At 41.7% G+C, this 20,907-nt stretch overlaps 2 protein-coding genes across 3 annotated transcripts; one reads left to right on the top strand and one right to left on the bottom strand.

The window, feature by feature from the left end:
• The first annotated feature begins 1,637 nt into the window (after nt 1–1,637).
• cfap126 (cilia and flagella associated protein 126) lies at nt 1,638–3,753 on the top strand. The gene is made up of 5 exons (XM_042098103.1): nt 1,638–1,763; nt 1,895–1,957; nt 2,639–2,716; nt 2,943–3,152; nt 3,349–3,753. The coding sequence occupies exons 1-5, from the start codon at nt 1,737–1,739 to the stop codon at nt 3,571–3,573; spliced, it is 603 nt and encodes a 200-aa protein (XP_041954037.1). The 5' UTR covers nt 1,638–1,736; the 3' UTR covers nt 3,574–3,753.
• A 5,001-nt stretch (nt 3,754–8,754) lies between these two features.
• On the bottom strand, nt 8,755–20,166 carry b4galt3 (UDP-Gal:betaGlcNAc beta 1,4- galactosyltransferase, polypeptide 3). Of its 2 annotated transcripts, XM_042098574.1 has the most exons (9): nt 19,677–20,166; nt 18,765–18,850; nt 18,203–18,542; nt 17,842–18,168; nt 17,044–17,279; nt 16,218–16,408; nt 14,571–14,693; nt 12,904–13,008; nt 8,755–10,904 (listed from the first exon to the last, which is right to left on the bottom strand). In XM_042098574.1, exons 4-9 carry the CDS (start codon nt 18,119–18,121, stop codon nt 10,583–10,585), a joined length of 1,257 nt encoding a protein of 418 aa, XP_041954508.1. In that variant the 5' UTR covers nt 18,122–18,168; nt 18,203–18,542; nt 18,765–18,850; nt 19,677–20,166; the 3' UTR covers nt 8,755–10,582. The 2 variants fall into 2 exon arrangements, with proteins under 2 accessions (XP_041954508.1, XP_041954507.1); XM_042098573.1 differs by having other exon boundaries at nt 17,842–18,542.
• Between the last annotated feature and the right edge of the window lie 741 nt (nt 20,167–20,907).

Here is a 20,907-nt window from a genome sequence, read left to right as displayed (position 1 = left end):
TTACTATGCTACATAGCAATATGGCGCATACAATTGATTTAGAATGTTGGGGGGGGGGGGGGTAACCGTCCCGCTGGCGGGACACTGTTAAGGGATTAAAACAAAAATATCAAACAGCAGTGTGGAATGCTTCATGCTCTATTCAGACTTTATTTACTTTATTCATGCTTTACTCAGACACAGGCCTACCTCCTACATATTTAAAAAGGAATCTGACTCTTATCTTGGGAATAGTAGTCTATTATTCTGTTCACTCTGTTTCTAGGCCTAGCCTATTGTGACATTGTTGTGATATTGTTGTCCTGAGTCCTTTTAATCCTGAATTTGCTAAAGAAAAAGTAGTCATGGGCTACAACAAGTTAATGTATGACGTGATGTATTGTGAGAGGAACATTAGGTTTTTACTTTCTAGAGCAGCCAGGCCGCTACAGTGGTACACTCACTCATTTTTAAAATCATGCCTCCAGGGTGTAGCACTGCAGCTGCCTGGCTCCTTTGCTGTTGGCTGCAGCAATTCGGTAGGGCCTACTCTTGATTCTCAATGTGTAATTCAGTTAAACCATTCTTACCACATATTGTAGCAAGGGTCTGGTACAATCATGGTCGCTAATCAACACGCAGCAGGATATATCCACAAGAAAAGGTTAGGTTAATCAACAAAAAAAGTTTTTGTGCATGAACTATAGCTATTGTATGGCAAATGAGAGCATTGAGCTGATGCATCAATGTTTCTTTTTAAGGTCTTGCCCATGTGTGAAATAAGCAAATAGATTTTTGCCAAGTTATAAGCTTTAGTTAGACTTAGCCTAAGACCTTGCCATTCATTCAAATTAGGGCACTTAAATCAGGGGGAATTACTACACTGTATTCTACAATTATATATCCAAAATGAAATGTGTGTTTCAGATGAGACAGCTGAGTGAAGTGTATGTATTTCCGCATGATATTAATTGTGATGGGTATTTACCAGCCATCTGTGGCCATCTTCAGCATATAAAGGAATACAGGAATTTGCTACACTGAAAGCTGAACACACTCTTGTGCTTAGAGGCAGTGCCCACTACAATACTGTGCTTAGAGGCAGTGCCCACTACAATACACACTCTGTGGCGGATTTTTATCTCCTGGCTCATGTCATGTTTTCAGAATCACCATCACAGCATCACATTTCACACATTTACTAACACCCTGAGGAAGCTGCATAACACATGCAGAACCGTTAAAGTGGTTGCTATCCACATGCAGGGGCGCTGTTAGAAAATGTGGACCCTGTGACAGACAATAATTCTGCCAATAAAAAGGAGTTTCTATATAGCATGGCTCTGGGAAAAAATCGCAAGAATTCTCTATGAACAGATTGTAGGCTAGGACTAAAGCCACAACGCTGAAATATCTTCAAGTTGCTTTGATGATTAAAAGAGATGTGTACATTTGCTAGATTAGCTCAGCCTACTTTAAATTGAAGCTTTGATTAAAAGTCATTAGGGTCTGAGTCTCTTGTCTACTTCATGCAATTTATCTTGCCATGATAACTGGGATAGCGCCACCCAGAGCCTTATATGGCTCTGGCGCCACCCAATCTAGCTGGTGGCTCTTGCATCTTACAAACACTGCGTGTGGTGGTTGCTATGAGACAAGCGTCAACAAAGTATCCTACAATCAAAAATCCTGAAATTAGAGCAGATTCCAGAGTGCTCCGCTCTAAAATCTTTGAAACAGAGGAGTCTCGGGCTACAATGTCGTCCAGCTTTTCTGCTAATCAGGTAGGTCTATAGATAGGCAATTGATTTCCCTAACGCAATCGATCAAAAATCAATCAACGTGTGCAGCAAGAATATACTTTTTCTTTACCATTACAGGCATCATAAGTAAAACGTTGTTTCTCCCTTTTTAGTATGATGGAGCCTACAAGGCGCAGAAATTGCAAAACTGGACTGTTCCAAAACACTTCAAAGAGGTAGGTTAACCTAACATTAAGAGATTTGCATAGAATAATACAATAGCATTGATGTGTGTGATAAATAGATTGATAGATACTTTATTGATCCCTAAGGGGAAATTCAAGGTCTCAGTAGCATACAGACATCACACAACATTCACTAACAGCAGAAAAAGTCATTAAAAGTATATCATATTAAAAAAAAAAAAACACAACTAAGCAATAAGGACAGTAGAAGATAACGAATATACTAAAATACAAATTATACTAAATAACACTAAATCTAAATAAAATCTAAAACAGTATCCACATAGTGGGTGATTAAGCATGAGGCGCTTGCAATGACTGAGGCAGGGACTGAGCCTGTGTGCATAGTAAGGTAAGGTGCTGAGAGTGAGTGTCATGGTGATGGTGCAAATGAGTAAGTCCAACAGTGCAACAGTGCAAGAATAAAGTGTAGAGACCTGCATAAAATAAATATGGACATTTAAGAGAGTAGGCGATATATATATATATATATATATATATTTACTTAATATTAAGTAAAGGTATAAGTGTGGCGGTAGTGGTAGTGGTACACCAAGGGGACGCAAAAGAAGCTCCAAAAGTAGACAAAATGTCCACATGTCCAAGTTATTCCCACCATTGATAGAAATGAAACATTTCATTTTAAAATTGTTGTGATTGTTAACATTTCAGAGACCCTCTGCAGCTGATGGACACACCACCTTTATAACCAACGACCATGGCCACCTACTTCCCGGAATGAAAGCTAAGGTTGACTGGACCCCCTAGGCTACTCAGACATGTATTTTTAATTTGTTACATAATGCAAATTGGCAATATAGCCTATATAACCAAAATCACCCAAATAATCCTAACATCTGTTTGAAGTCCATGGTTTATGAGAGCATATTGCATCAATAAATAGTATTGCCTAAGTGATCATCATCCATTGTCATTGTTTCATGTTGATTTATTGTTTTCTTGTGAATGCCTTTAGAATGGAAGTGCCTGGACATCATTTGTGGGCACATGGGATTTGCCAAACCGTATCCCTCCGACCTACATTAACCCCACTGCACGTTCACACGAGGGGCAGGAGCGTCTGAAGAACTGGAATAACCGCAAGGGCACCACCAAAAAGGCCTCAAGCCCACGGTCGGAAGCAGATGCCCAAAACACTGGCCGGGCCTCCAAAACCCAAGAGGAGGTAAAGTTTGCTCAGGACCCTTTATAGGCTTATGAATTCATATGCACAATGACATCCATTACAACAGGTGATGTGCATGGTGACCTTTTTGCAACACGACTCCTTGTGAAGAATGCACATCTATTGAAATGTCTGTGAAATTTGGTTTAGTGCTAGCCTGTATTTCTTTTTTTTTTTCTGAAAACAAATGTTTTAGCTCACGACTGACCCACCAGTGAATCAGGAGCAACCGTTAGGGCCAGCACCAGAACACCGCGCCTCCCCCACTACCTGTGGCCCGCCGGACTCTGCGAGGACTCCAGAACCATACAGGCCCACCTCCCAGCAAAGCCCAGTGCCTTCCCAGAAGAGCGCAGCCAATAGCAGACCAGCTTCTCAGAATTGCCATTGCGATGGTCAGCCAAATTTATCCAATGAGTGACCAGCGACTCAACAGAGTTCAGACTCACCTGAGGAGCTCAGGCGCACAGACTGAGCAGTGATGTCACAGGCACACCCAGGATTCTTTATTTTCTCTCTTCTTTTTATTATCAAAATCTGCCTCTCTTGTATTTGTATGTATTGAAACATAACTCATAGTAAAGAAAGTGATAAATGTTGACTGCTTATACAGTAAGTGAACTTAAGAATGGATATCAGACAATAGAGAATAAAACATTTTAAAATGCATGATACAAAACATACAAATGTTTCCAAAGAAATTCCCATTATCTGGAATGACACTGCACTGTACTGTAAACTTGATATAAAATTTAATTGGGGTTTAATAGGGGGCACATGGCTCCCAAACCAATTTCTAGGCTTTTGCCCGGAATTGCACTGCACCTACTTCAAAGGGGACTGTTCCCACTTATTTTGGCCTAAAATGAAATCCTTGACCTCTTTGGAAAGCTTAAACCCTATAATTAGTTACAGAGGCTAGAATATTGTTTTAACTTTCTGCCGGGTTAAAAACGTCTCTGAACTGACCACATTTAGGTCACTTTATATCTTAGAACCACAACTGAGCCTAAGTACCAAGCTGTGTGAAAAAGCTGTGTGTCTTTATGACTCCAAATAGGACCTTTGGTTACCCAAAATCCATACTAAAAACTAGATGTACCGCAGAGCGGTACAAAATATGACCGCCGCCCAGTCCAGCACATTTTTTCCACAAAAATAAATCACGCTGAAAGGCCTATATGATTCTAACTGTCTCACTAAATTGCATTATCCACACTCAATTCTCACTGGTATCTGCTAGACAACAAGTACCAAAACATGATTAGTTCATAGATTTCACATGTAAAATTCATTTTATACAACCCCACCCCCATCTTGCCTGTTCATAATTCTGAGAAATTCTTGAATTGTGTGCGTGCACACGTTTATGTTTATGTGTGTGTGTGTGTGTGTGTGTGTGCATGCTTGTGTGTTTGTCTGCGTATGTGTGTTTGTGCATGTGCATGCATGCATACATATGTCTACTGTGTGAGTATGTGTCATACGTATGATTACTGTGAATGCATGTGTGTGCGTGTGTATCTGTTTATGCACATGTGTGCACATGGAATGGGTAAACATGACCCCTGGAGGCAAACATACAGAAAAAATTGGTCATCCTAGGCCCTACGGTTCTCAAGATATTCACAGAAAACTGTCTGCCCTACCCTCCTTTCAGGGGGTCCAGTCCAGCGGGGGGGCTACAGATCAAAACGAAAAACGATGGTTCCATGCTATCCATGTGGGGTTACATGCCCACCAAGTTTCGTGTACCCCGGTCTTTCTGTGTCCCAGGAATCCTTGTTGGTGTACGGTCACTAAATGTACACATAAATCATTTTATTGTAAGGCCCCCCATGAACGAAAGTTCACAAAACTTGGCATGCATTCGGAAAGTGTCATAATGATCCTACACTTTCAATTTCATGCAGTTTTGACCATGTCAGCCAGAGATATTGTGATGAAAACACCTAATTATTTGCTTTTTAATTTTTAACTAGGTGGCGCTATACATTAAATAAGTGGTAATGGGATGAGTTGACATGCCCCCTTAAGACAAACATACAAAAAAAAGGTGGACCTCCTAGGCCCTACGGTTCTCGAGATATTCACAGAAAACTGTCTCCGGCCACCTACAGGCCAGTTGGTGTATAGTAACATAAATTAATTTATTGTGTGGCCCCCCATGAACGGAATTCCACGAAACTTGGTGTGCATTCAGAGGGTGTCATAATGATCCTATACTTCCAATTTCGTGCAGTTTTAACTATGTTAGGTCACAGATACCTGCGATTACAACACCTCATTTTTACTTTTTTTGTGTTTAACTAGGTGGTACTATACATGAAATGAGTGGTTATGGAATGGGTTGACATGGCCCCTTGAGATCAACATACAAAAAAAAAATGGTCCTCCTAAACCCTACGGTTCTCGAGATATTCACAGAAAACTGTGTCTGCCCTACCCTCCTTTCGGGGGGTCCAGTCCAGCGGGGGGGCTACAGATCAAAACGAAAAATGATGGTTCCATGCTATCCATGTGGGGTTACATGCCCACCAAGTTTCGTGTATCCCGGTCTTTCAGTGTCCCGGGAATCCTTGACGGAAATTTGGACATGCGAAAAAGGCGGTCATAATAAATGGTTTACTACATATGAACCCTTTTGTTGTAGACCATTTGGATTGTACGCCAGAGGTTGACTACACAAAATATGGAATAATTACACAAAAGTATTCTATTTTTGCAATTACCGGCCGTCAATTGTCGGCCATATTGAACTGAGACATAGTAAGATACATTTGATAATGAAAGCCCATACATACTTTACATGAAAAAGGTTGTCATGTATCGATTCACAAGAGTCCAAGCTTTGAAATGGTGTATAATACTTTTAAGTTTTCATGGCCCTTTTCCAAACATTTCCAACTGAGCAATAATCACATGCACATAAACTCTCTCTCTCTCTCTCTCTCTCTAAAATTTCCAAGATTCTGATACAAGCAGACACTGATTTGTGGAGGTGTTTTTTTGTACTGTGCCAACTAACTTCACTGAATGTCACATGTGTAGAACAAGTGTAGGATAATATATCTCTTGAAATCATTGTAGTTGCAACTTTATGCAGGAAATAGAAATACACAACCACTACACTGTCATCTGCATTGATGCTTCCTTTTAATATTATTGTTCTTTAAAAAAAAAGGTGTGTGTGTGGGGGGGGGGGGGGGTCTTATTAGCAGCAGGGGCATCAAAAGAAAAAACTTCTTGCTGCAAAAACAAAACAAAAAAACGGAAAAAGAAACTAAGTGTAGATCTCCCCTCACTTGATTAGGTATCCAATCTATGCACCCAAAAATAAATTCTCAAATGGGAAGAGGGCAGTGTTAAAGAAGTTATTGTTTGACTTTTTTGAATTATGGTCACAATATGTCCAGGACAAATTAGATGAATACTATTAACAGATTTGTTACAGGAGTGTAACAAACAAATAAGAATTTTCACCTCAAACTTATAAAATCTTATGGACAATCAAAAGGAATCCAAAAGACTAGCCTGTTCACACTTACCCTAAACTAGAGAGGTGTGGTGGTAGCTTAGTGGCTAAGGAGCTGGGGCCTGTACTACGAAGGGAGCTTAACCTACCCAGATGTAACCCAGGGTTACTTTGTTAAACCAGGGTTGACAAAACCTGGTTATCTTAAGTGGTGTTAATCGGCACTACGACGTTGATTATGAAGTTGATTTGTTGAGCCGGGGTTAACCTAATTGGAGTTTGTGCGCGTTCACATAAAAGGGGCGGGTTGCAGCGCAAGTCACCACTTTCAGTGATGACGCGATCACCTTATTTTACGGATGAGGAATGCACAATTATTATGACAAGTTATGAGGAATTAAAACCCACTACGACAAAAATTAAATACGTCGGCAGTGAACAAAGCAAGGCTGTTGGCAACATATTGCAGATCGGGTAGCCTAAATGCCTAAAAGTAAAGTTTTATTCCCACATGTTCTTTAAAGGTGCCATGTGTAAGAATTGAGGTAAAAATATCCCAAAAAATGAGCTACACGCATCAAAAGAATGAGAAGAAATAAGGGTGATGATGTCATTAAAAAAATGACAAGGTATAGTGCTGCAGAGATATCAACCTGAATTAGCATGCTAAATTACTAGCCACAGCCCGACAGGTGTCATAATACCAGTTTCGGCCATGGGAGGCGGTATGCGGGCAACATAACCGCCAGCCAAACTGCAATATACGTGTCTCGGTTGTTACTCTAGGGTAGACCAACTCACTTTCTGGAGGTATACTGCCCCCATCTTTTATGGAATGTGGAGTATGAATTGATTTTTTGGCATTGTGTTGACATTACACATGGCACCTTTAAATATGTGTTAAGGAGGATTAGTAGCTTGCGGAATGTCTGAAATGAGTTGAAATAATTAAATAGCCTATTTTGAGTTCATAGAAAGGCCTACAGATGCAACCCAATTCAGAAGTGGGCATATAGATTACAGTAATAAGGATAATTGAATGTTTAAGTAGCCCCCATTGACTGATTTAGTGTATGCCTAATCCTGTGAACATTTCAGATGCAACACCATTGCCAAACGCACATGGCAGCAGGTGAAAATGAAACACAAAAACATTATTCAGAATAGTAGGTTTATATAGTTATAGCTTGCATTAATATTTCTTAATTATGAAAACATGTAGGCCTATCTTATAGCCTTCACTTGGCCTCTGTTTTACAGCTAACAAGAAAAAGGTGTCTTTGAACACTACTGTAGGAGGAAAGGCACCAGAGTGTTTTACAGTAGCAGAAGAGTTGGCCATCGCAAATAATAGTGGAAGGCCGATTATGGAGGGGGTTGAGGGAGGCATTCGGTCGGATTCTGGTGCTGTGGAAATGTGTAGCCTTTATGTGCAGGGTACAGTAATATGACATTCAATTCAACAAGTTTGTTAAAATTGTGATTTTAATTGATTAGGCCTACTGTAGGCTATGTCCGATTTATTTTAGGCTATTCTTGCTCAGATGTTCAGCATACTGTAGGCCTACAGTATGTCCGATTTATTTTCGGACATACAGTATTCTTGCATCACCGATGAAATACATAAATGTCCACGTACGGGCATTGAGACGTCTTCCTAGATCATCTGACAAAGATATCAAAGAAGGGTAGGCTATATATATTTTCTGGCGGTCTCTAAAACCCCTCGCCCTGCGAAGAGAGTCCCTCACTATTTGCGCTCCAATGTCGTATGGATCATCCAGGTACGCTGACATGTCTCGGGAGAAATTATTAGTGGAGGGGTGGTAGCCTACTTATAAAGGGTGTGGTTAACGGAAATCTCGGGTTAACCAAGAACATAACCTGGTCGGAGCAGGTTTGAGATGCAGCGTAAATTGCCATGGCATCATACCTCGGTTAAAACCTATCCACCTTTCGTAGTACGGGTTAATCGGGAAGTTACGCCACACGTGATCAAGTTACTCTCGAAGTTACCCAGATAAGCCAGTAACCCCGCTTCGTAGCACAGGCCCCGTCTGTATGTCTGCTAAATTAATACATGTAAATGTAATACTAAGGTAGCCTTAAAATCAACACAATCAAGGATATCTTTTAAATACTTTTAATTTACAGCGTCTTATCAGTACATAGTTTAATTCAAGTCAAACAGATACCAAAGAAATATCTATGGTAACTATGCACAGTAAGGTAGTTCAAGTAATGTGTCATTTCCTAAAACCAAAACATCTGATATAAAACTAATTTAGTAAATATATATCATATATAGTATACTATGGAAATCCTGCCAGTATGTTGAATGGAAACTGTCTTTTGTCTGACGCATGCCGGACAGCCCTCTGTACTATGTGTGTTAGTACTACGTTTCTGGAAGGAAGATATAGCTTAAAATAGAAAAATGACACTATTGCATGAATTCATTGGTCTAAAATTGATAGAAGTACTGCTGACAAAATTAAAAACATTATCATGACTATTCTTGTCTTTTTACTACAAATTAATAATGTACTGAGTAAACGTGTCATGTGATCAGGATGCCCATCCACAACTGCAGGTATCAATGCATGTTGATATTGTAGTTATAAGGAACTAGAGCTTACACTCTGATCATGCACTATGCTTTTGAAGTAACACAATATGCCCCTCTGTCCTACAGATATACTTACAGGATTTATAGACATGGAAACCTGAACTCTGGCCAAACCAAGCTATTGTTGTCAACATAAAAGGTGAAAACCAGAACCAGAGTAAAACGTATACATTTAGGCAATGACACAGCTGTGCAGAGGAAGTTCTCTATGTGAGACAGCACTAAGCGTAACCCCACGGACACATTCATAAAATTAAAAAAAAAAAAAAAAAACTGCATTCATCAAAACAATACTTTCATTACGATGTCTAAAATATGTTCTTAAGTCTTTTTATTTACTATTTTCAACTTTTTTCCTTTTTTGGTTTATTGATTTTTTTTCTCCCTCCATGGTATGATTGGATAGAACCATGTATTTTAGGCTACTGATTGTCTCTAAATTAAAAGTTCTAATCAAAAAGAGGCACCAAACACGGACTAAAGTGAAAATAGATATGTACTGTACTGCTATACAAATATAAACTCTGATCTTAAGAGGTATGGGAAGATAAACTAAGCATAAATAGCTCTGTAATGAGAACACAAACCAGTGTAAACTCATGATATAGAAATCTCTTCTACAGCTTAAACCAAAAAAAAAACAAAAAAACAACAAAACTGCACAGTGATAAGAAACCTGTTCAGCAACAATATCTCTAACCCGGCCATGCACACTGATACAAAACAGCATGTCTGTTCTGCAAACCAACAAACATGTTCCTCTTGGAGAAGGAATCTGGGTTGAGAACACACAACCGATACACATCAGTAAGAGAAATGGTACTAGAGCGAGAAAAAGGCACAGAAAGACAAGCCCACACGGGTGGGCACAGAGCAGCAGCTGGCAGCAAACTGGCTGAATAAGCATACACACACACACACACACACACACACACACACAAACTGGCACTGTGTCCAATCACACACATACTCACTTCACCCCCGGGAGAGATATTTACAACCACCGTGGCGAGACTGAAATATCTTGCCACCCGTCAGAGTAGAGTTTTTGTCCGAACAAGCTGCTGAACCAGTGCATCAAATTATCATGACAGTCTTCAAGGAACATTCAAGGGTGTTTTGAAAAGCTGATCGTGGTCCACTCTCTGTGAGAGTATATTCGTGGCGTGGCTATCTTATTATTGAGAATAACTGAGACAAAGCTCTGCTGTAAAGAAGGAATAAGGGGAAAAAACAGCTGAATTCAGATCGACCTTTTATCTTTTATGACAGAATCCATACAGCACACAGAGCCTGTAGCAGAGCCGTCAATCTCCGGTACTGAAATCAGCCCACTTCCTGCTTCGTCCCCGCCTTCTCTTCCCGAGCCGATGTCTCATTGGCTTTCGTCCGCTGGGCGGTGTCAGTTTTCACAGGTTTTGTGGGAGCCACCAGCTTGGCTTTTGCCTTAGATTTGTCTGGGTGGTGGACCGGAGGTGGGGTTTGCTTCCTCGGAGGCTGGCCGTTCTTGGAAGGGTGGGGGTCATCACCAATGTTGACTGACAGGTTGGTGTACAGCGGTTCCAACTCCTTGGACAGTAGCTGGTAGGTCAGGGAGTTCAGCCCATCGGAGCGCCAGTTTATCCTCGTACGCTTAAGCAGGTCAAACCTATCAAGAACCAAATAGATGGGTGCTCACCATTAGTAGAGAACTTTGAGCTTTATTAAACTAATACATCTATCAAATCTACCATTTACTATTGCTATTTAAAGTACAGCTGTGACCTAACATCAACAGCTATTCCACAAAGATGTCTAACACTTTGATGATGGATGAGGATACTTTTGCAACTGAGACCCGAATTACGTCCTTTTTGAGAAATATCCGGTGCTGTCTACCTCTAAACACAAAACTCCTCATGTAATGCCTCTGAATGATCACTCGATGGACAACCACAGTCCACTAGTCCTTAATCTTCTCAGAGTTCACACTAAGCCACAGCTACCCAGTAAACAAAAACAAAGACTGTTGTGTGCATGTGGTATGGAAAAGTTAAGAGGTATGTTTGAGCATTTGAGCAAAAATGTACTTGTCAGGCCATGATATTTAAAGTTGCATGTTTGCATCCACTGCCCGCATAACACAAGACCGTGTTCACAAAACTTTCATTATATAGGGAAATGTCATTATTTACATAAAAAGGCTCCGACTCACCAAAACAAATTCAGTTCCAATGGCTTTTCAGCTTTAAGTCCTTCAGCAAGGACAACCCGCAAACTCTGACGAGTCAACCAGCGATACCTGGTGTATTTACTCTGCTGCTCTCGGGCTGTATTTTGCACCCTGGCGCATGGCGTAAAACTCGTTTCCCACCCGGCGCAAACTTTAATTCCTTATTTTGCACGTTTATTTTTTAAACAATGTGCCCAGGGGTGTGGCAATTAACAACTTAGGGAGTTGCTTAGCGCATTGTCTAAAAATCACTATTGTACACCTAGCCAGAAGTCTATGGCGAGTTGTTTATAAGTTATTTTAAGAGCGCATTGTCAACAGCCATATTGGCGGGTGCACGCACCATCCTTCTATCATTCATGAACGCACACCAGCGCACGTCCATGCAACTTGCACGATTACAATGGGAAACATAATTAGAATAAAGATATTACGAAATACTGTACATCTCATGATGAGTAGTTATTCACCATCATTTGCAAATTGGTAATGACGGTTAAAAGTGATTAGGGGAGACGCGAGAGACACGTATAGAGCACAGCTGAAGACACACCGTCACGAGATATAAGCAACTCCTCTGCAGGAAAATGTTTTTTTATTCAGTCATTTGAGCAATATTAGGGTAAGTGTTGCTTTTTCCAGCCTATGTTTTCGATGGTAACCCATTGCCAGTCAATAGTGAAAGTAACTGCATATAACTGTCTTGTCGTTGACTGACACCATGGTGAAGTTAGTTTCACTTTGCCAATGAGTTCAAAAAATAGAGGAGTGCAAATGCGTGAAGGCTATGCTAGGTTTTAGTAAAGCATGGTTTAGTGGAATGACTATTCCATACGCTCTCGCAAGCAGCCTCCTTCAAATGCGCCGTTGAATGTCAAAATACCGATGCATTTATTTGACATCGCGCTTTGCGCCGTCACAGGGAATGACAGATGTCATTCTCATTGGTTTAAATGATGTTACGCCCCAAACACACCCATGGCTGATTAAAAAAACCTAGGAACACCTTGTTGCGCCATGCGCTCGACGTTTGATAACGAAAACACTCCCATTGACTGAGTCAGGTAAAATAATGAATAATGTAAAGGACCAAAGCCACATGCAATTTGAAAAATGTCCAGATGTAAATCTCATTCTCTTATTTGACTATGTAAAAAAAAAAAAATCACACACAGATATTTGCTATATTATAACAGTTAAGGAAGTGTCTGTGAACTTTGATAGATAGATAGATAGATAGATAGATAGATAGATAGATACTTTATTGATCCCCAGGGGAAATTCAAGACTTGAATGACTTGAAAGACTTTGGGTGACTTGAAAGGCGTTTATGAATATAAAAAATTAAAAAAATATTTTATTATCATTATTATTATGTGAACAGCCATGACATAACCAAAGACTGTCTCTTCACCCGATTTAGTGGACTGATTACCTGCGTGGGTTCTGCTCATTGCCCTGGTCCCCTTTATGCTTGATCATCTTATAATGGCCAATAGCCACCGGGGGGCGCACTATCTTCATCCCTGAGAGACGTATCCTGAGGAGTCACATAAAACAGGAACGTGATGAGACAAAAGGAGAATGCACAAAGGCAGAGGAGAATCAGAGTACTAGAGACAAGGCAGAATATGGACAAAGAAGTGAATGTTGGGGAGAGACCGAGAAGTAATGTAGCACACCTGACGGATCACAACTTGTGGACCTCTGAACCATCTACATCCACTGACTACTCCTTTGAGGGGATTGGGTTTGTGTCATTACATACAGTAGGATCTAACTACAACATGAAACTCAGGCAATGTAACCATTTGCATGCAAGGTGCTCTGTCTAGTCATGGGGGGCTGAGTATATAATAGCTTTACATAACTATACAAAGTACTTGTCTGGCAACTGGCAATATAGGCTACAGACAGTTCTGTGTTTGTCTAGATTGAGACAAGTGTCTTGGTTTCCAGGCCTGGCCAATAGTTCTGCCATATCTTCCAACACATCCAGGTCAGTTGGTTCCACATAGAGGAAATTCGGGACACAGTATAAACCGCAAAAGCCTGTTCAGCCCAGAGCACAGCTAAAAGTTTTAGTGGAAATAACACAACATAGTTAAAAAAAAATACACGTATTCCTAAGGTTCAATATAGGGGATTTAAGACCTGACCTGCTGAAGAGTAGCCCACTTAAGTCAGTGCTCATGCATCAAACTGGCCTTGTAGTTTCTGGGACAGGCAACAGAGGCTCTGTACTCATTTCAGCTTTGAGTCGATGCCATGTTCGGAGAGCACACTACACAAACTTGGAAGAGAGGGAACCAGAGAGGGTGCAATACTAACCAACGACCTAAAAAGTCAAGCTATACAGTACAGTCACGACAGCTACGGCTCTACCTGCGCGTTGCAAGGCTTTGACTTTTCGTGTCTGATCCAGTGTTCAAGCCTGCTTCTGTTAGCAGCCTCCCACCTTAACTGATAATCCGTTGATTGGCAGCTATGTCCTAAATATACTGTAACCTTTTAATACAATCCCACAAATGTATGACAAATTGAAAAAAGTCAAAGCCTTGCACACATACCAACCTACTATCTTTTGTTTATACTTACTGAACCCTCCAACAGTTAAACTGGAGTGAGAGGACATGAAAGAAGGTTTACAATGAAAGTGACATGGCTGGAAGAGTCTGAAAGTGTAATGATGAACAAATGGAATAACAAAAAGAAAAGGCAGTAAAACATGATTGAGGTGCTGTGTCATCCGTGGCAGCCAGTGGTGCAGGGGTTATCAACCTGTGGGTCACCCTGGGCCCTCTTCTCAAAGGGATTTGACCATAATAATCATGCTATGTTTCCTTCCTTATTCAGGAGCGCTCATGGAAAGCCGAAATGTGGATAAGGCTCAGCCAAACCTTTAGCTGCACCGCTCAGTACAGTGAGAAGCTGTGAATGTGTGTCTAGCCACGGCAGGCTAGGTGACAACTGGTGGCACTACATTCAACTCTATGTCTCAAATCTAATGTTATCATACATGCATACTACATCCGCATGCATTAGACACGTTAGACTTAATTGAACTTCATTTAATTAGGCCATGTGGGTGTCTCAGCTCACCTGGCTGCGATGTCATCATCCTCCCCTCCCCAGCCCCAATACTGGTTGGGAAAGCCGTTCATCTTGAGGTACTGGTTTGGAGTTACAGCAGAAACGCCGCCGAAATACTGTGGGTATGGCAGTCTGCAAGCAGGGCGGCAAAATAGCACGGTTACCGATGCTGCCGTCAGGAGCACATCATTCAATTTCATACTTCACACTTTCTATCACAGCTCACACTGAGGATGCACTCACTACAATTTCAGTTCACATTCATATAAGTGATATATCGTAACACCTCCAATTATCACCCATTTATTTGGTTCTTACCAGGGCTTTTACTGCCTGAAATGGTTAACCTGAGAATTCTCGCCGCAATTCAAAATTCCACTGGAGCTCCAAGTGGATTTGTACACGCAGCCTTAGATAGATAGATAGATACTTTATTGATCCCCAGGGGAAATTCAAGTTGTACAACAACTTGTTTACAGCTCTTCGAGTCACGGTAAAATGTTTTTGGTACATAGCTAATTTAGATACACTTGTGGTATGGGTGCTTGCGTTTCTTTAGGAATCCGCCGTCTTGGTTTGTACAGAAATGAATAGTAAGTGACACATAAAAGTAAGAGGATGGAAACACGGGACTGGTGGTACAGTAATAGGGGGCATTCCGATACAGTATATACATTTGGGGACTTTTTAGCCTTCAATAAACAGAACAGTGAACAGTAGGACACTGTGTAATAAGTGAGAGAGAGATTACATTACATTACATTTAGCAGACACTTCTTGACCAAAGTGACTTACATATGTCAGCTATATTACAAGGGATCACATTGTCCCCGGAGCAACTTGGGGTTAAGTGCCTTGCTCAAGGGCACAACGGTGGAAGCCGGGAATTGAACCGACAACTTTCAGGCTACTGCACGCTAGGCCAGCTCCTTACCCACTACACTACCACCGCCCCTGAGATGGGATATGGGTTTGGGAAATGACTGTTGGACTAATGTTGGACTACTTTTTACAGTACTTTTTGCAACTACACTGTTGGACTAATGTTGGACTACTTTTTGCACCTTCACCATGACACTTACTCTCTTGAGCACCTTACCAGGCACACATAACTAAGGACTATGGTTGGACTACTGTTTGCACCTTCACCATGACACTCACTCCCTTTAGCACCTCACCAGTCCTGGCCCTGTCACTACAAGCGTCTCATGCTTGATCACCCTCAAGCACATTGGACTTTCTTAATTTAACTGATATAGTGTATTTAGTATTTAGTTTTGTTAGTTTTCTTATCTGTCTCATCTTCTACTGTCTTTATTGTCCAGTGGAGTTTAGTTATATGTTTATACTTATACTTATGTTTACCATTTCTGCTGTAAGTGCATGTTGTGTGTTATGTCTGTATGCTACTGAGACCCTTGAAATTCCCCTTGAGGATCAATAAAGTATCTATCTATCTATCTATCTATCTATCTATCTCTATCTATCTATCATGACCTCGGGCTGGATACGTGCTTGGGTCCCTGCGGGCGCTGCGTCCCTCCGTGGTACGTGGTACTGGACACCAACACCATTGCTGCACTACTGCTCCTCACCATACACACTTCTGTCATCTCAATTCTAGAGGCTAGAAAAGTCATGGTCTCTTAGTCTTACCTGTACCTAAACTTGTCCATGGCCACAGAGAGATGTGTTGGATACTGAGGGTGGCAGGTGTACGTGTTGTGGTCGTTTTCAGGGAGCAGGTCAACATCATGGAGGAAGATGCAGCTCCAGTCTTCGTCCCGTAGTGCCTCTCGCACCCCGACATTCAGCAGCTTGGCGCGGTTAAAAGTTGCGTTTCCAAGCTGCGGAGAAGACGGAGAGGAGGGAGTTACACAAGTGACACGAGGAGAGACGCAGGAAGTGGAGCATGCCTTATCCTTTCTCCTGAGGCGCATGGCCTAGTATTCCCAAAAGGTGTTTTACACTTTAGTAAGATGTTTATGCCAGACCAAATGTCTAGCATAAAAGGGTTTAAGAAAGTAATTCTACCAATGACGTTACTCCTTTCTATCTGGTTGTCTTTCTATCTTCTGAATACTGAAATTGAAACACTGTGTCCTATCTAAATGCAATGCAAGCAACAGATCAATTTGCTTTGTTTTGAATTAGAATGTTCCAACTGTTTATGAGCGAATCAGTACTGTGTAGTGCAAAGCAGCACGCAGTTTTGAGCAGAACTTTGTTAGACGTCCTGTTTGTATTTTGTTCATGTAATTTGCATTGAAATGGTATATTAAATACAAGGAACATGACGCAACAGAAGTGCCAATTCAAAGTTTTTAGTGTGGACAATGTGTTCAATGCTTCAGAATATTTGGATGCTCACTTGCTTTTAGGACACAGACAGTGTAAGGCTGTGTTTTAGAAAGATGAGAAATAAATTGTTTTTTTGTCAAGGTTGTATCAGGTTGTAATGGTTAAGGTTGCAATGTGAGACCTGGTGCACAATATAGATGCTGTAGTGGATCTGCTGGCGTTGCAGGAAAGGGTGGAGGTGGTAGAGGAGGGCTCGGAGGTGAGCCTGCCGGTTTCGGTAGGGCACTACAATAGCCGTATGGTGCCTTGGCTCACAGTCCGGGGGAGTGTAGTGACCCCCTGGAGTCACCAGGGGGTTCTTCTCCTTGATCTCGTCCAGCGAGGGAGGGGACGATAGGCGCACCAACACAGGACCCACTGCAGAAGGAAGTGGGAGAACATCTGAGCATTTTAAACTTTATCATCTGCAGCAATCTTATTCGCCTCGGGGTGGGGGGTCTATAGAAACTATGGATGAAAGCCAAGAAGCTTATCCTGGAATCTTGGCCTCAGGAAGCGATTGTCATTGCTGAAGGTTGGTGAAGAAGTGGTGGGTGCATTTGTTGTGATACAAATAAAAATGGGGTTTATTATAAAACCCTTCCCTTCATATAATGTATATAATATCTGATATATTTTACTTGCTTGTACTCATATTCATTTGGACTGCCATCATTTCAAAAATTAAAATAAACAAGTTTGAGCCACAACAGCAATTTTTAAACTGATTACATTCTAGGGTTCTTCTTTAATCTATAATATGCTTTTTACTTTATTATTTACTGAGGCACTTGACAGGCCACTGAAACCCTAAATCCAGCCTGTCAAGGCACACATCCTACCCAAACTTGTCCATTTGGTTGTTGTCTCACTCAACACTAATGTCCTTATGGGGTCTGCTTTGTTGTAGAGGAGGATATCTGTAACACAAGCTGCTCACCCAACAGTGGCGAGGGCACCTGGCAGTCTTTCAGCTGTGGTGTTGGCCCTGTTGGTGCTGCTGGTCCTGTGTGATGGGGTGCGAGCGCCCCCAGGTGGCTGAGGTTGGTATAGACGTCGTGGGGCCGCGAGTAGTCAAACTCGGGCTCGGTGGAGTGGACGAGCACTGACACCAGGCCCCGGAACCCTCCTAGGGAGAAGTAGAGGACGAACGCAAACTGGAACCCCACCAGCATAGCCAAGGTACATGGGGAGTCCAGCGCTCGACCACAGCACAGCATCGTTGGAGTGAGAGAACAAGAGAGAGAGAGAGAGAGAGAGAGAGAGAGAGAGAGAGAGAGAGAGAGAGAGAGAGAGAGAGACAGACAGAGAAAAAGGGGTCAGGGGGAAAAAATACAGGGAAAGACAGATGAAAGAGAGAGAAAGAGGAGGGTGTTTCAAGAGAAAAGATGAAGTTAAACAGAGACAGCTTTGAGAAACTCGGAGCCACTGGAAGGGTAGACAGAGGAGAGAGGGGCAGTTTGACAGGGATTACAAACTGAAAGAGAGAGGGTGGGAGGCGGAGGGAGAGGGTGGGAGGCGGAGGTCGAGAAGGACAACTGCGGCTCTGAGGGCCGGGCAGTGAGCATCTATAGTGTGAGACAGAGAGAGCTCAGGAGCAGGCCCCTCCACACACCCATACCCTCAGCACAGAGGCAATCGCTGGAAAGAAGACAGAGAACAACACATAAATACAGTACGTGCCAATCTGTGTCGCTTTGGATAAAAGCGTTTGATAAATACCAGTCAACTTTAACTTTTCAATACATGACATAGGCACAAAGGCCTACATGACACCTCTGCTGTAGAGACAGTGTTTTAAAATATAAAATGAAGTCAACAATCAGGCATACAGCCTTTTGCCATGTGAGTATGGTTGTTCACCTGTGCTTTGGTGTGGTCAGAAACGTCCATGCAGCAGTAAATGCCCATTGTGCTCATTTCCCCATCACGACACATTAGCAGACATCCTAGGAAATGAATAAGCCAAGTTTCAAGCTCTCCTCCAAAGGCAGGTTGACACCACAGGCCACAGGTATGACATTGTCTAGACTTCTAAAATGAAATGAATGAATGTGTGTGTGTGTGTGTGTGTGTGTGTGTGTGTGAAACTGGTCCCCATCGAATTGCTTAATTCTCTGAACTAATTAAAGTTGTTTGACTGACATTCACATTGAATCATCCAATGGCATTATCTTGGCAGGTGAAATAGAAAGGCTATTTGGGATTAGATGCAGCAATTTCTCATCTGTAGAGTATGCAGCTTCCTGTTGTCTTCCTCATTTAATGCACCTTTCAAAGTTCTCCAAATAACAAATGACCTTGAAAGTCTGTGGGGCGCACTATGTGATTCTGCACTGTGGGATGTGGATAGAGGCCAAGTGCTGGGAATGACATTGTACAATTGGTCCTATCAGCATTTCACTGACACATCTATCACCCCACGTGAGTTGGCAAAGGATGGTTTGTGTGTAAAGCAAACTTTAACAGTTAGTGAAGGATAGGCTATAGGAAGTGTCAAGTTAGAGGAAAGTAAACATTTTCATGTCGTTGATCTTTAAGTTAACATTAACATAACATTTGCCTAACATTATTACTAGCCTACTACTACTACTACTATTATTATTATTATTATTAGGTTATCAGACAAAGCGATTTGGCCTAGGCTAATAAATAAACACTGTAAATATGAAATATTGTATACGCGAATTATTTATCTGCCATCGCCCTAGCTATGGCTAGTCCAGATGAAGTGAATGAGGTTTTTATCATCCACGTCAAGATGATGCGACTCACCCGTATCCCTTCGATGGTCCGAATCAAGTCCCAGGCTTCGGAATGAAATATGAAGGCCGCTTTCCCTAATATACATTCGACCGATTTCTGTAATTAAGATTTATCCGTTAACATTCCTGAATGTCACGGTGGCGACCGACCGGGCTCTAAAGCGAACGCACGAAAAACCGAGGAAAAGTCATCGTCTTCACCAGCAGGTGCTTCTCAGAAGCCATTACCACCAAATGCTACATCGGTCTGCTAAACCGCTGTTGTGGTCGCCGCTTGCAGACATGCAGAGGGGCAAATGCAGATGACGCGTCCAGAGGGGCACCCTTTAATGGACGAGTTGACAATAGATTGACAGAAAGTGAAGCCAAGCGCACACTTTGTGTCAGAATACATTTTAATCTTCACGGTTTATTTTTTTAAATTCTACACCTATGTTTGTTTAATATTTGCATTCAACGTCAATCCAAAAATGTTCAGCTCTAGCTACTTGATGTGAGGATGCTGCTCGTGTTCTCCTTAAAGCGGAGTGCTATGAGACAGACATTCGCCGACGCTTAAGCCCCTCCTCCACTCATCCATGTTTGAGAGAAGTCACTTTGCAGCATCATTAGGCTATTCCAATGTTGAGCACAGATGTCTGTTATGTTAGGGATGCTCTGAGCTGGAGATAATGGCTATGTGACTGTAAGAGGTTTAGCTTTGATGTTCATGCTATGCAGGAAGCAACAGCGTAAAAAAACAGGCCTGTCTTAATCTTAAGTGTACCATTGACTATAGCCTAGAATATCTCTCCAAAAAAGATGTCACAAATGGCAAGGCTTATGTCTGTTCCTCCATTAGGCCTATCTTTAACCATGTAGGGCCTACTTAACTTATACAGTGAAATTGTTGCTGTTGAGTGGACTTCCATCACCATACCCACAAATGGTTTGGCGGGAGGAGATGATTTCTGTGGTATTTACCGTCATTTACTGAAGCTATAAGTCATCTCATACACAAGAGCCTTTTTCCAGATGCAGATTTAAGGATTTCAAATGCAAATGCCAATATTTAGGCCTAGATTTTCAAGTGAGCTGCCTCTGACCTCATTCACCTGTTTAGTTGAGCTATGAAACTTTCATATAGCCTGGCGGGCCATCCTATATCATTGAAATGTATAGTCTGGCATCGAACCATTCACCTCGCTTAATCCAAGGGGCGGGCAGAGAATTGTCTTTCAAACTGCCTAGGCATGCAATAG

Source organism: Alosa sapidissima, chromosome 7 (genome assembly GCF_018492685.1).
Source record: "Alosa sapidissima isolate fAloSap1 chromosome 7, fAloSap1.pri, whole genome shotgun sequence".
Classification (NCBI taxonomy): Eukaryota; Metazoa; Chordata; class Actinopteri; order Clupeiformes; family Clupeidae; genus Alosa; species Alosa sapidissima.
Note: the sequence above shows the minus strand (reverse complement) of the source record. Positions and strands in the feature narration are given on the sequence as shown.